This window comes from Paralichthys olivaceus, chromosome 9, assembly GCF_024713975.1.
Source record: "Paralichthys olivaceus isolate ysfri-2021 chromosome 9, ASM2471397v2, whole genome shotgun sequence".
Classification (NCBI taxonomy): domain Eukaryota; kingdom Metazoa; phylum Chordata; class Actinopteri; order Pleuronectiformes; family Paralichthyidae; genus Paralichthys; species Paralichthys olivaceus.
The window spans coordinates 15,828,267-15,843,256 of NC_091101.1; the positions used below are offsets into that span (position 1 = coordinate 15,828,267).

The 14,990-nt window shown below is 44.2% G+C and overlaps 1 protein-coding gene across 27 annotated transcripts in view; it reads right to left on the reverse strand.

Moving 5' to 3' along the window:
• LOC109642908 (protocadherin alpha-C2-like) overlaps nucleotides 1-14,990 on the reverse strand; it is a 167,555-nt gene that overhangs the window by 25,320 nt on the left and 127,245 nt on the right. Inside the window, exon 1 of one of the 27 annotated variants that reach the window (XM_069531997.1) lies at nucleotides 11,990-14,631. The exons of 23 other annotated variants lie outside the window; for them this stretch is intronic. In XM_069531997.1, the coding sequence (XP_069388098.1) occupies nucleotides 11,990-14,377 (2,388 nt within the window). In that variant the 5' untranslated portion in view covers nucleotides 14,378-14,631. Of the gene's footprint in view, nucleotides 1-5,592; nucleotides 8,471-8,604; nucleotides 11,195-11,989; nucleotides 14,632-14,990 lie in introns of those variants that run through there. 3 more of the 27 variants (XM_069532020.1, XM_069531996.1, XM_069532000.1) reach the window with 3 other exon arrangements.

Below are 14,990 nucleotides of genomic sequence, written 5' to 3' on the forward strand. Positions count from 1 at the left end.
CTAAAAACAGCACAAATCCCTCCCTTTGGGGGCCCTGTAAGGGTTAAACAGTTTCTTGGTCGTCCTGGTTCAGCCTGTGCATAAATCAAACAGATTCTTGTTGTGGCACTGAACAAAGCTATCAGGAAATGCAGGCAGGCTTTGGATGCTTCCCTCTTAGGATGCCCCAGCTTTGTATCTTGCCGGATGGGAGAGGATGCAACCCGTGCTTCTGAGCATGACAAAGCTAATCTAATGACGGCGACAGCATCCCGATGCCACTAAGAGGGGGCACGGACCCAGAATGAGTTTGGTGGAAGTGGGGAGAAGAGGAGGGGTGGTGATAAGTTCTTCCTCATATCTGTGACCAATTGTAAGCCTGTGATGTTCTCACTCAGCTGCAGGGTCTGTATTTAATGTGGTTCTTTTTGTCCGTCTCATCCACGGAAGCTCCCTTTTCCTCACTATCTCATGCTCAAGGCTTGAATCTGCGCCTTCTGCATTTGTCGCCTCCTCTAAAAACCTCTCATGTTTCAGGAACGATTCTAAAATAGGATGCACTATTTTCCCTTGCTTGCCTCATCTGACTTGGCATTCCTGCTCAAGATGCTGTACGTCCGCATCTTTCTCTTTCTCTCTGCCTCTCCTTTTCTCCATCTCCCCTGCCTCCTATTGTGTCCACCCTGCTTCCTTCCTGCTTGTGTTGATGACACATGCTGGGGTGGATGTCTGAGTGGGGGGCGGGTTACATACTGGCAGCTCCCTGGAAACAGACTAGTTCATCATTTCACTATGGCTCAGAGCAGTCTCCATGGTAACCACAGATAGCAGAGCTTACCTCACCAGCACAAAGGACACACCCTTGTAAAGGAGAAAAACAGGAAGTAGCCTACACAAGACATGTGTGTGACAGACAGATAGACAGAGATCAGGAATGCTTTCATGTTTTGGGTTAAACATGCTGCTGTTATGTCTCTTTGTATTAGAACTGATGAGGTAAGGGCATTTCTACATTAAATATGGGTCCATCTGTTAAACCCAACAGTGTGCTCCATCACAAGGATCTGCAATCTATGAACTGAACCACTTAGCTGTGTGCCTCCACCAGGGTAATGTAGTGGGATCAATAATTGAATGCATGTTGCAGCACTTGGGGAAGGGGGGGTGGATAGAAGCTTTTAACAGAAACAAACTCTAAACCATATCATTCTATCCATGTTGCCACTATTCGGTCTCATTAGATCTTGAATGCTCATATTATTATTATTATTATGGCCATATAATACACCCATGTATATCCGGAGGTTAAACACATTCACACAGAAACACGATGTTCTTATGACGGTGGCACAGATACAAGCTTCTCCTCATCCATCACAGCCCTTTGCCCCGCCCAACCGGTTCAGCTGTGACTGACACTAGGTGTTGTCGGCCCCGCCCAGCCGCAGAGCGGAGCAGGAGGGAGAGCTGAGCCGAGCCGAGCTGATACCTCGTTCCTGAAGCTCCCTGCTGCTGCTGCTGCTGCAGCGAGTAGCGGAAAATTACCTGCCCCTCCCCCTCAGTCACATCCACAGAAAGCTGCTGCAGCAATACATAACACATAGGCTACTGGACCACTTTTACGCAGAGAGACCGCTCCGGGCATTGTTTCATGCAGTGCTGTAGAGCCTGTGAGCATTTTTTTAAGGGAGCTCAGCGGCTACTGAAGCACAGGTTTCAGTCAGATGGCGCACGAAGAGCGCTGCCATCTTTAAATCACACGCTGACCCACTTCTAAGCTTCACACAGCCCATTCGCATCGCTTTGCAACATGCGCAGTCTGTGTGAGAGCGCACAGAGCCCTTGTACGCACTGAACCAATCAAACGAACTGAGTTTTGACAGATCAGGCCATGCTGGTTTGCCCTCGACCACTCCCTGAAATGAGATCATCTCGTCTGAGTGACTCAAAAGCATCATAGATCCACAGCAACACAATGCACAATGAGCCTCTCCGAGAATATCATCACATGTTCCACCAGTTAGGAGCCATGATAACCATCACGAGTATGTGTAAATGGCACGGGAACGCGCGTAAGAGCTCGATTTATCCACTGACGAATTCAACGCGATGTGCTTGTTGTACGAGCGGATCAGGGTCGCCTCTGCTCTGTACGCACATTAGGGACGTTAATGAAAAATATATTGGATCGTGTTTACAGCGATCTGAGGCCGATGTGCACACGTCTGCAGAGATGGACGTTAATTCCCTGTTATTTCTCTCAGCTGCTCCCCTTCTCAGAGTGCTGCTGCTGAAGGAGAGGGGGAGGGGAACGAGAGAAAGGTCTGACAGCATAGAGGAGGAGGGAGAGAAAAAGGAGCCGACGTGAGATGCATAATATCGTGTATGTTCTGTCACTGCAGAGCAATAGAAATTGGGACATGGAGCAGGCAGGCAAAGGGAAAATAAACCAGGATTAACAAGTAACAGATCTAATTGCACAACACAGAATTTGGGGAAAGAGAGGGTGTTATAAATAGCTAATGTTTAAATTTATGTTGAAAGAAATTCTGTATTTAGAGCAACAAAAAAAACATTTTATTTTGTATTACTGGCAAAAAGAGAGCCTTTACTATACTGTAAATCAAAATACACTGTCACACACTGCCCTACAAAGGTATAACCATGTTTCATAATACAATGGGGTCTTGGAGTGCAATGCCATCAGCTAAAATATGAATATGCATTGAAAACATAAGCAGACCAATTTGATTAAAAAATACTAGTTAAATACTAGCCTACGAAAACTATAGGGGACTAAAAGCTGTGATTGTGAATATCAGAAAGGACAACATGTGAATCCAGAGATGCTCATGGTCATATCTCAGGAAACAGAATGGACTGAAACAAATAGAAGCAGCGCAGTGTTAAAGAGAGAAAGAAAATAATATTTCAGATTAGAGAAGGGGACCTCTAAAGGCTAAAATGCTTACGGGACAAATACTGAGAGAATTAAATGACCTACAAACCTACAATACCACCCACACAAGTGTTCTACATTATTTAGCCCATATTTGAATTCCTGTCATGAGAGTGAAATGTGCATCGAAGACATGTCCCTCATATACCTCTTGTAAGAGTACAGGTGGGACAAATTCCACCAAAGTCGATATCATGACTCTTTCACAGGCGATATTAGACACGTCACAATCAAAAAGCCTGGAGGAAAATAACAAAATAAGTGAGCACTAAATTCTGTTTAGCTCACCAGGTTCAGTGTGCTACTGTTACTGATACAGTCTACAGGGGCACTTAAATAAAACAGGGAGATCATTGATGCAGACTTACATTTGTATTTTTCCTGCTACGATGAGTAAAGTTGTGTGCTGTGAAAATGCACTGAGGTATGCGACCTCTCATAATTCCCAGCACAAGAATGTAAGTTCAACCTGAGCTAAGACCTGACCAGCCACATCACTATCACTAACAGGGACATGTAACATGCCTGATTTCAGAGGTTTACCTCCATCTAAAGCTGTCAGCGTTAGAATGATAACCGTCTGTTTGTTGTGGTCTCAGACTTTCTGCAGCACCACTTCAGCAGACAAAGCCGTGATCTCCACCATTCTGCACATTCAGGGTGAAATGTTCATTTTGTCAAAGGCTTGCAGCCCTTAACAGATTAACAATCACAATCTGTGTACAAGACCTTTAACACAACTTCTGAACAAAATACAAAGAAAGGTTCAATCGGCAGTTACACACACACATAAATAACCTGTACATATTGAATATATACTCCATTTCTAGTTTCTTTTATCACATGTTTTGCTCTATGAAATTAGAGAAGGCGATGACCTACTCTGTTGAACAAAATAGTCTAACTTACCAGAGCAACCAGAATAATGTCTAAATGTGAAGGCTACACATGTAAACTAATGTGAATAAAAACAATGCCCTACCCAAGAGATATAACAGCCATCAATAATCACCTCTCAGGTGCAATCCAACTTCAGCCTCTGGTACATTACTGGTTTCACAAAGCTCAGGAAGACACTGGAGACATTAGCTTAGCTGTGGTTGTGTTTACACCTGCCTCGCTGCGGAGCCATGACGTCATCCACATGAAGGCGACAGGGTTTGTAAAATACTCCAACTGGTGACTCACTGTGGCCGGAAGTCGATGTAAGCAGCTCGTGAAATAACGTGGACTCACGTGGACAGCGGTATTTTTTCACGTCAGGCAACACAACCCGTGTGGAGTCCAAACCTTTTCCCCCTCTAGAGGCAGCACTGAGCTCGGTTAGTGCTGCCGCTGGAGAGAAGAAGAACATGCGCAATGGAGTCGTGTCGAGTTTGGAACAGCGGGAGGCAGCAACGCGCCAAACTGCGCACAGTCTGCCGGAAAAAAGTAGTAGAAGAAGAAGCAGCCGAGAGTGCGCGAATTTTGGATTTTAAAAATGGCGCGGTGACAGTCAGGAAGACCTCCGCGCTCAAACAAACATAAACACCTGCAGGACGTTGTAAAGGAGACACACTTACCACGGAATACATATTGTTTCAAGCAGCCTCTGCTCGCAGCTAAGTCACATGTTAAGTTATCACAACCGGGAAGGAGTGTGTTTGGAGCCACACAGGACGGACGTTTGGGAAATAGGCTACACTACAGGTTAAACACTGTACAACTTCCCGGACCCTTTTCGCAATGGCTGGGTCGCCATGTGAATCCACTGGAACTGCTGTGAGTCCATGTTATCCAAAAACTACTGCTGTCCTCCCATTACTGCTTCAACAACAGCTTCAACAACCACTGGAACAACCTATACAACCCACACCACCTTTCAAGTCTTCTAACCGTGAGTAACTCATTTAATTATCTTAAGCGAACGGCTCTAAACCAACTGTTAGCTTGCAATGGACCACATGCATACGCTGGTAAAGTCCAGCACGCCATCGAAGTTTGTTTGTGTGACGACGTTTTCTGCTTTGCAACAACATTGTTATGATTTATGCGTCTGCAGTACGGCTCACACATTTCCTTTACCGGGGATCGAGATAATGATGGTTCATATATTTCCACATCACACTGACTTCAAAACACTGTGCTGACACTGAGCTGATAGGGTGCATGGTGTTGCGCCTTAAGGCAGTCGCTTTTGTGCTGTAGCTGTAAACAGCCCTGTTTGTTCCGATCATTATTCAGCTAAATATTCAGGTTATATTTTTAAGGCAGTGATATTAAGCACCTAATCACAAGTTGTTATCTATTACACCTGTAGAGTGAAGAGGCATGTGCTTGGCAGTTACATTTTGCAACTCACAAGTTGTATTTTAACTAAATACTTTATTTTTGATGACTATTTAACTTTATTGACATTTGACGTTAAGTGAGGATTTGGGAGTAGACTTCTCTCTCCGGTTGTGATCTCTGTCAAAGAAGCAGAAACAGTTCCCCGTGATTTCAGCACCATGGATAGCGCTCACTGCCTGAGCAGACGGGGAAACAAAACCAAAGAACTTCTTCCACAAATAATCAGAGCTGAAGCAGTCTTAACAAGTTGTGTGTGTCATTTCGGAGCAAATGTACCTTATTAATTAGGTAATGGTAAAGTTTTACCGGGAGACTCAACTCACCTTTTCTTTGTTCGGTAAAGTCTGAGTCCTGTTGTAAGTGTCTCCTTCATTAATACTGATCAGCTCCGCATCTACAGGCGGAAACGGTCCGGGGAAAACCACTACGTCACTCTTGAGCGTGTCTGAGCTGAAGCAGACGTCATACTGCTGAGTAGCTTTAGAGTAAGACCAGCTCCCGTCAGGGTGGGTGGTGATCATTGGGGCACTGTACCTGCTGAAACTGTTGTCTGTCCTGTGGCATTTCACAGCTATTAAAGTGATGAGGCTCAGCAGAAAGATGACTGACACCGACACGATGCCGATCAGCAGATACAGGTTTAAATCAGAGAAGCCATCGTCCTTGGTGGGCACATGTCTGAACTGAGTCTGGATGTCAGCTGTGCTCTCAACCACCACCACATCTATAGACACAGTAGCTGACAGGGAGGGTTCTCCGTTATCAGAAACCAGCACCACCAAGGGGTGAGTTTTCAGGTCATTGTCACTCATTCTCCTCTTAGTCCTGATTTCCCCGGTGCTGGTTCCGATCCGGAAGAGGTTGTTTCCTTTGGGCTCAGAGAGGTGATAAGAAAGCAGCGCGTTGTATCCAGAGTCTGCGTCTACAGCCCTGATCTTTGCCACAAAGTATCCCGCTTCAGCAGAATAGGGGATGCTCTCACTGTTAACAGAGCCATGCTCAGAATATGGAGAAAGAACCGCAGGACTGTTGTCATTCTCATCCAGGATAAAAACGTTCACAGTCACGTTGCTGCTGAGCGGAGGAACACCAGAGTCTGTGGCCTGAACTTTAAACTGAAACGTTTTTAACTCCTCGAAGTTAAACGACTGCAGACTGATTATATCTCCTGTCTCTGAGTTGACGTTTATAACTGACCCTATTACATTGTTTTTATTGTTATTATTATTCATTACAGAAAACGTTACTTTTGCATTTTCGTCCACATCAGGATCATCTGCAGTCATGGTATAGATGACACCTACAGGACTGTTCTCTTTGACGAAAATGTTTATGACAGGTTCTTTAAAACGAGGTGCGTTGTCGTTGACATCAGAAACGTGGACTGTAATAACACTTGTACTGGAAAGAGGTGGGACTCCCTCGTCACTCGCTACTATTGTAACATTGTATAGGGAAGCTCGTTCTCTGTCTAGAGTTCCGTCTACGACCAACGAATAATGATTCTTGTAAGTGTTCTTAATTTTAAACGGCACAGGATCAACTATTTTAACTTGAACAACACCGTTTTTATCAGAGTCGTTATCTCTGACCGTTATGAGTCCAACCATTGTGTCCGGGGCCGCGTCTTCCTTCACTACGTCGACTAAAGACGTGACTGATATTTCTGGTGGATTATCATTTACATCCGTGATTTCAACGAGTACCTTACAATGAGATGATCTTGGGTTTGACCCTTTGTCTTTCGCTTGGACTCGGATCTCAACTGCGTTGCTTTTTTCATGATCCAGCTCACCGTTTACCGTAATCTCTCCAGTTACTGCATTAATCTGAAAGTTATTTACGTTGTTGTCATTGTCGTGGTTGATAAAAGAATAAAGAATTTCTCCGTTGAGACCCTCGTCTAAATCCCGAGCGTGTACAGAAATGACGGCTGCACCTTGCTGCGTGTTTTCTGCCACTGTGGCTTTGTACAACGGCTTATCAAAAATGGGAACATTATCATTTACATCTTGTACATTAACAGTGATATGTAACGTGCCAGATTTCTGAGGTTTTCCTCCATCTACGGCTGTCAGTGTTAGTTTGATAACCGCCTGTTTCTCGCGGTCTAAGGCTTTCTGTAGCACCATTTCAGCAGAAATGGCCCGATCCCCACTATTCTGCACATCCAGGGTGAAATGTTCATTTTGGCTCAGCTTGTAGCCCTTAACAGAATAACTCCCGACATCGGCATCGAAGGCGTTTGGCAGCGTAAACCTTTCACCGGGGAAAGATGACTCAGACACATTCAAAACAATCCCCGGAATCCGAAAAGATGGTGCATTGTCGTTTATATCCAAGATTTTAACCTCGAAGCGATAGAGATTGAGCGGAGAGTTAACAATGGCTTCCACTTCCAGGGAGCATTTCACATTACGCGAGCAGAGCTCCTCTCGGTCTATTCTGTCTTTCACCAGAAGTATTCCAGTCTTAACGTTTACTTCGAAATACCTCGTATTAGGTCCGGAAATTTGAAAATCTCTTCCCTCCAGTTCCTGTACGTCTAAAAGTAAATCCTTCGCCAAATGTCCCACAGTGGTACCCGGGCTCGATTCCTCCGTAACCGAATACACGACCTGTGCTGCGGCGAGACTCCATATATGAGATGCATGGAACATAAAATAAATCCAGTGCCGGAAAATATCCCGTCGTTTCATCCTGTCCATTGCTGCAAGACGAATTTATTCGGAAAAAAAGCCTCCTGTGTTAACATTTCTCACTAATGATACAGCCACATCAGTCTTTCAACGCAGTGAATATATCCTGTACTGCCACGACAAACAAAGAATTACGAATCACCTCTCTTAGACGAAAAGGGAGGAGTGTTGGTCAGAATAAAAAAACGTGCTTCAACTCTCTGGTATGATAGCGACATCTTGTGGTGAGGTTGAAGGGAAAGGGACAGAGAGGACAGAAAGTTTTATAAAGTCCACACTGACTGGACAGCAACTGAAAATCAACAAACACCATCACCTAGAGTTCTAGCATGAGTGTAGACACATTTAAAGAAGAATGAGCAAAAAAGTTAAAAATAAAAGATGTGTTGCACGCTGCAAACAACTGCTAATAGACCAAAAAGTCACAAAGAAACAAATGCAGAATTTAGCATTTGCTTTGCAAATATTGCAATATTTCCACAGCTGAGTATCCCTAGATTGGTATTATGAGTAGGTGTTGGATTATTAGAACTTGGATCCAGTCCTTAAGTGGCTAGCTATAAAATTACATTCATGTGAAAAAAGTTGAACAGTAGTTCATTGGATTCCCTGTGTTTAATGTGCATTCACCCTTACCTTCTCTTTGTTAGGTAAAGTCTGAGTCCTGTTATAAGTGTCTCCTCCGTTTATACTGATCAGCTCCGCATCTGCAGGCGGAAATGGTCCAGGGAAAACCACTACGTCACTCTTGAGCGTGTCTGAGCTGAAGCAGACGTCATACTGCTGAGTAGCTTTAGAGTAAGACCAGCTCCCGTCAGGGTGGGTGGTGATCATTGGGGCGCTGTACCTGCTGAAACTGCTGTCTGTCCTGTGGCATTTGACAGCTATTAAAGTGATGAGGCTCAGCAGAAAGATGACTGACACCGACACGATGCCGATCAGCAGATACAGGTTTAAATCAGAGAAGCCATCGTCCTTTGTGGGCACATGTCTGAACTGAGTCTGGATGTCAGCTGTGCTCTCAACCACCACCACATCTATAGACACAGTAGCTGACAGGGAGGGTTCTCCGTTATCAGAAACCAGCACCACCAAGGGGTGAGTTTTCAGGTCATTGTCACTCATTCTCCGCTTAGTCCTGATTTCCCCGGTGCTGGTTCCGATCCGGAAGAGGTTGTTTCCTTTGGGCTCAGAGAGGTGATAAGAAAGCAGCGCGTTGTATCCAGAGTCTGCGTCTACAGCCCTGATCTTTGCCACAAAGTATCCCGCTTCAGCAGAATAGGGGATGCTCTCACTGTTAACAGAGCCGTGCTCAGAATATGGAGACAGAACCGCAGGACTGTTGTCATTCTCATCCAGGATAAAAACGTTCACAGTCACGTTGCTGCTGAGCGGAGGAACACCAGAGTCTGTGGCCTGAACTTTAAACTGAAACGTTTTTAACTCCTCAAAGTTAAATACTTGCAGGCTGATTATATCTCCCATCTCTGAGTTGATGTTTACAACAGAATTCATTGGAATACTTTTTGAAATGCCATCTATTAAAGAATATGTAACTTTAGCATTTTCTTCTACATCAGGGTCAACTGCAGTTATAGTTAGGATGGTAGCTCCCACTGCACTATTCTCTTTCACATATGCATTAATCACAGGCTCTGAGAAGAGAGGTGCGTTGTCATTGACATCAGAAATGTGAATAGGAATGACACTACTGCTGGAGAGAGGTGGAGTCCCTTCATCAGTGGCTATGACAGTGACATTATACTGAGCTACACTCTCTCTGTCTAGAGCTCCATCAACTGTTAATGAATAATAATTTTTGTAGTTTAGCTTTAGTTTAAAAGGCACCAACCCAAGAATATTAGCAGCTGTGAGACCATTTTTACCTCCATCTTTGTCAGTCACAGTCACCAAAGCAACCACTGTGCCTATCTCAGCTTCCTCTTTAACTGGGCTCATAAGAGATGTGATAATGATTTCAGGTGTGTTGTCATTAACGTCAGTCACTTCAACTAACACTTTACCATGAACGCTTCGAGAGGGCGTACCTTTATCTCTAGCCTGTACACGAATATCATATGCTGTATGCTCTTCATAATCTACTTTCCCGGTCACGGTTATTTCGCCTGTGTCTGGATTTATGGAGAAAACAGCTTCAGGATTGAACTGTCCTCTCTCAATAAATGAATAGATAATCTCACCATTTATTCCTTCGTCTAAATCTGTGGCACTTACTGTCAGTACAAACGTCTGAAACGGGGCGTTTTCAATGACCTGGGCCTTATAGAGAGATTGACTAAATACCGGAGCATTATCGTTTATATCCATAACATAAACCACTATTTTTAATGTCCCAGATCGGGCAGGTTTTCCTCCATCCACAGCAATTAAAGTCAGGTGAATAACTGACTGTTTCTCCCTATCTAAAGATTTCTGTAGCACTAACTCCGCAGACTCACTGTGCTGTCCACCGCTCTGTACGTCTAGTGAGAAATACTCATTCGGACTCAGCTTGTAGCTTTTTACCGAATTACTCCCCCTGTCTGCGTCGTTCGCCACTGGAAGTAGATACCTCTCTCCAGTAAATGAGGATTCAGAAATATTGAAAGTCTTCTCCTTTTCACGGAAAGATGGTGCATTGTCGTTTATATCAATAATCTGGATCTCTATGCGATGCAGATGCGTCGGGTGGCTCAGAATGGCTTCAATATTCAGGGAACATTTTGCCGTATTTGGACACAGCTCTTCACGATCAATCCTATCGCAAACGAACAAAGCACCGGTTTTTAAATCCACGTCAAAATATGTCTTAGAATTCCCAGCGACAATTCGTAAGTCCCGTTTTCCCAGTTCCGGGACATTAATCTGTAATTCCTTAGCGAGATTTCCCACCACCGTCCCTTTGTCAACCTCCTCGGAAACGGAGAAGGAAAGCTGCGCTGTCGACCCGTCACACAAACAAAGCAGAGCTATTATTTGTATCCCAACCGTCACCGTTAGTCCTCCACGTCCCATCGCTGACACAGAACGAAAGAAATAGTCATTTTCGAACATGTCCACAGTTTAGGTGCTCGACAGGCGAAGCCGTCTCTGCCTTGTGACCATTTGTGTATTTTCTAACAAAGCAGAGGCGGACCACTGACGGTGCGCACGCAAAGGCGGAGTCAGGGAGGAGTTGGAGCCACATGGTTATATATGGTCTCCGAGCGACACCAACTGTTATGTTTGTGCCTATGACAATAGCATGTACATTTTAATAATATCCTGTCTTCTGTAGAAATTGAGGGAATACAAAATATTTTAAAATGTATATAAATCCACGTGTACAAAACTACTGCTTAAATAATCAATTAATTTCAATATTACCAGGGAGAAACATATGAAAGATGAGTAACATAGTCTGTTATTAAAGTTTAAATTACAAAGAAGCGAGGCAGACTTTGTTCATGCACGCAAAAAGAACTTCTAGATTTCAGCACCTTGGACAGCGTCATAGCTGTCACTATAGGGAAACTCACTCGACCAACGACTTCTGCTTCAAATGCCAGTACACAGCAGCCACACTGAATAATATCCCACATCTACTCTTCACCATTCACTCTCATACTAGTGATTTACTTTCATGGGGAGAAATCTGTAACCAAATTCATTATTTACATTTGCAGCCCCCCAAACACCACTTTGTGTTCAGTTGCTTTCACACTCACACATGAACAATATCACGAAAAATCAGCAAATTATGTAAATGTCCCAGATCTGACCCCAAAGTGAGTCTGTCAAAGGAGCTCTGACAGGCGCCCGTGATATCAGTACCACTGGCAGCGCTGATGCCCAAAGCAGACATCGAAGGACAGAAAAGAAGCAACAGAAACAAATAACACAACCAAACGGAGCCGATAATGTTGAAACAAATGTTGTAATTTGTCATATCGCTGGAAACCGCACATCTTAGCATACTTATTAGGGTTTGTTTTAAGTGTAACTTAAGCAAATGTAACTTTTATTGGAAAACTCAACTCACCTTCTCTTTGTTTGGTAAAGTCTGAGTCCTGTTATAAGTGTCTCCTCCGTTTATACTGATCAGCTCCGCATCTACAGGCGGAAACGGTCCGGGAAAAACCACTACGTCACTCTTGAGCGTGTCTGAGCTGAAGCAGACGTCATACTGCTGAGTAGCTTTAGAGTAAGACCAGCTCCCGTCAGGGTGGGTGGTGATCATTGGGGCGCTGTACCTGCTGAAACTGCTGTCTGTTCTGTGGCATTTCACAGCTATTAAAGTGATGAGGCTCAGCAGAAAGATGACTGACACCGACACGATGCCGATCAGCAGATACAGGTTTAAATTAGAGAAGCCATCGTCCTTTGTGGGCACATGTCTGAACTGAGTCTGGATGTCAGCTGTGCTCTCAACCACCACCACATCTATAGACACAGTAGCTGACAGGGAGGGTTCTCCGTTATCAGAAACCAGCACCACCAAGGGGTGAGTTTTCAGGTCATTGTCACTCATTCTCCTCTTAGTCCAGATTTCCCCGGTGCTGGTTCCGATCCGGAAGAGGTTGTTTCCTTTGGGCTCAGAGAGGTGATAAGAAAGCAGCGCGTTGTATCCAGAGTCTGCGTCTACAGCCCTGATCTTTGCCACAAAGTATCCCGCTTCAGCAGAATAGGGGATGCTCTCACTGTTAACGGAGCTGTGCTCAGAATATGGAGAAAGAACCGCAGGACTGTTGTCATTCTCATCCAGGATAAAAACGTTCACAGTCACGTTGCTGCTGAGCGGAGGAACACCAGAGTCTGTGGCCTGAACTTTAAACTGAAACGTTTTTAACTCCTCGAAGTTAAAAGATTGCAGACTGATTATATCTCCTGTCTCTGAGTTGATGTTTACAGCAGACGTTATGGGAATATTTTTTGAATCACCACCAAATGAGTATGTTACTCTAGCGTTTTCTTTTATATCAGGATCGACCGCAGTTATTGTATAGATACGAGCTCCAACTGGACTGTTTTCTTTCACATAAATATTAATGACAGGGTCAAGGAAACGAGGAGCGTTGTCGTTGACATCAGAGACGTGAACGGTGATAACGCTGCTGGTGGTGAGAGGCGGGGTTCCTTCGTCATTCGCAGTAATTGTAACATTGTACGATGAGCATTCTTCTCTGTTGAGCGGCCCGTCAACAACTAAAGAGTAGTAATTTTTGTAGTTAGATCGCAGCTTAAACGGCGTTGAACCGATCAATTTGCAGGCGGTGTGGCCGTTTTTCCCCCCATCTTTATCCGTCACCGTCACTAACGCGACGACGCTTCCTATATCTGCATCTTCTTTCACGGGGTTCATGAGTGACGTCACTACAATTTCTGGGGCATTGTCATTCACATCGACCACCTCCACCAGCAGCTTCCCATTTGCCCTCCGAGGCGATGAACCTCTGTCTGTTGCCTGAACATGAATTTCATAAGCCGACTGTGCTTCGTAATCCAAATTACCCGTAACTGTTATCTCGCCAGTTTCTGCATTGATAAAAAACACATCTGCAGGATTGAAGTTTGCACGCTTGACGAAAGAGTACATCACCCTCCCGTGGTCTCCCTCATCTAAATCTGTGGCATTCAGCTGAATTACTAATGATCCAGTTGGAGCGTTTTCATTTACGCGTGCCTTGTAAAGCGTTTTGCTGAACGACGGTGTGTTATCATTGACGTCGAGGACATTTACATGTATCTGTACACTTCCACTTTTCGGAGGTTTGCCCCCGTCTACAGCGGTCAGTGTTAGTGGGACAACAGCTTGTCTTTCTCGATCCAAAGCTTTTACCAGCACTAGCTCAGCGGACACACTGTGTTCTCCGCTGCTCTGCACGTCTAGGGAGAAATATTCATTTGGGCTCAGCTTGTAGGTTTTCACTGAATTGCTGCCTGTGTCTGCATCAAGAGCCAGAGGAAGCAAGAAGTGTTCGCCCGTCGGTGAAGATTCAGATATATTTAGTGTATGTGACCTCTCCACGAATGAAGGTGCGTTGTCATTTAAATCAACAATTACCATTTCAATGCGGTGCAGAACCATGGGATTGTTCAGTATGGCCTCGAAGTTCAGTATGCATTTTATCGTGTTTGGACAAAGCTCCTCCCGATCTATTCGCTCATTAACATAAACATCCCCCGTCTTAACATTTGCCTCAAAATATTTCTTACTGTACCCGGAAACCATATTCAGGCTCCTTGTTTGCAAGTCTCGAACATTGACATTTAAATCCTTTGCGAGATTCCCCACCACGGTTCCTTTGTCCGCCTCCTCGGAAACAGAGTACAATATCTGAGCAGTACACCGGTCAGATAAAAACAGGATGAACAGCCAACAGATATTTTCCTTTCTCCTCCAGACGCCCATCGCTGCTTTCAAAGGCATCGTCCCGATTCAAAATGTATTCATCCGCAAAAGGCAACTCGATCTCCCAGCAATTTAAATCCCATCCGCTCCAGTCCTCTGCTTTTCATCGCTATCTGCTCACAAAGCACTCGTGGTCTGCCGAGCTTCACAAGAAAAAGGAGGAGACCGAAAACACCGAGCTCATAAAAAACATGTGGTCACGAGCGACCCCACGCGGTAAAACTTGAGTATGAAACTAGTATGAAAATATTGAGCAGCATAACCTCTTTTTCACACATTAAAACACCAGTTATATACTGTTTCTAAAGTTTGAAATAGATAAAGCACACTTTAAACAATTTTCTTCTCAAAAGAAAAGTATCACAACAAATAATTCCAGATAAACTACAGCAAAAGACAGTGATCTAGATGATGAGAATATAAAGCTAGTACGGAGCCAAAGGCATGGATATATTCTGAGCTCAGCATTGTTGACTTGTTTGTTGAAGACTAGTCTTCTCCATTTAAATCAACAATGCTATGACAATCTATTGTTTGAAGCCTGTTCAGCATCTAATAAACCAATTTTACAACAATGTCACTTCAAAAAAACAAATAACCATTAACATTATTGACAGCCTATGCAATAGTG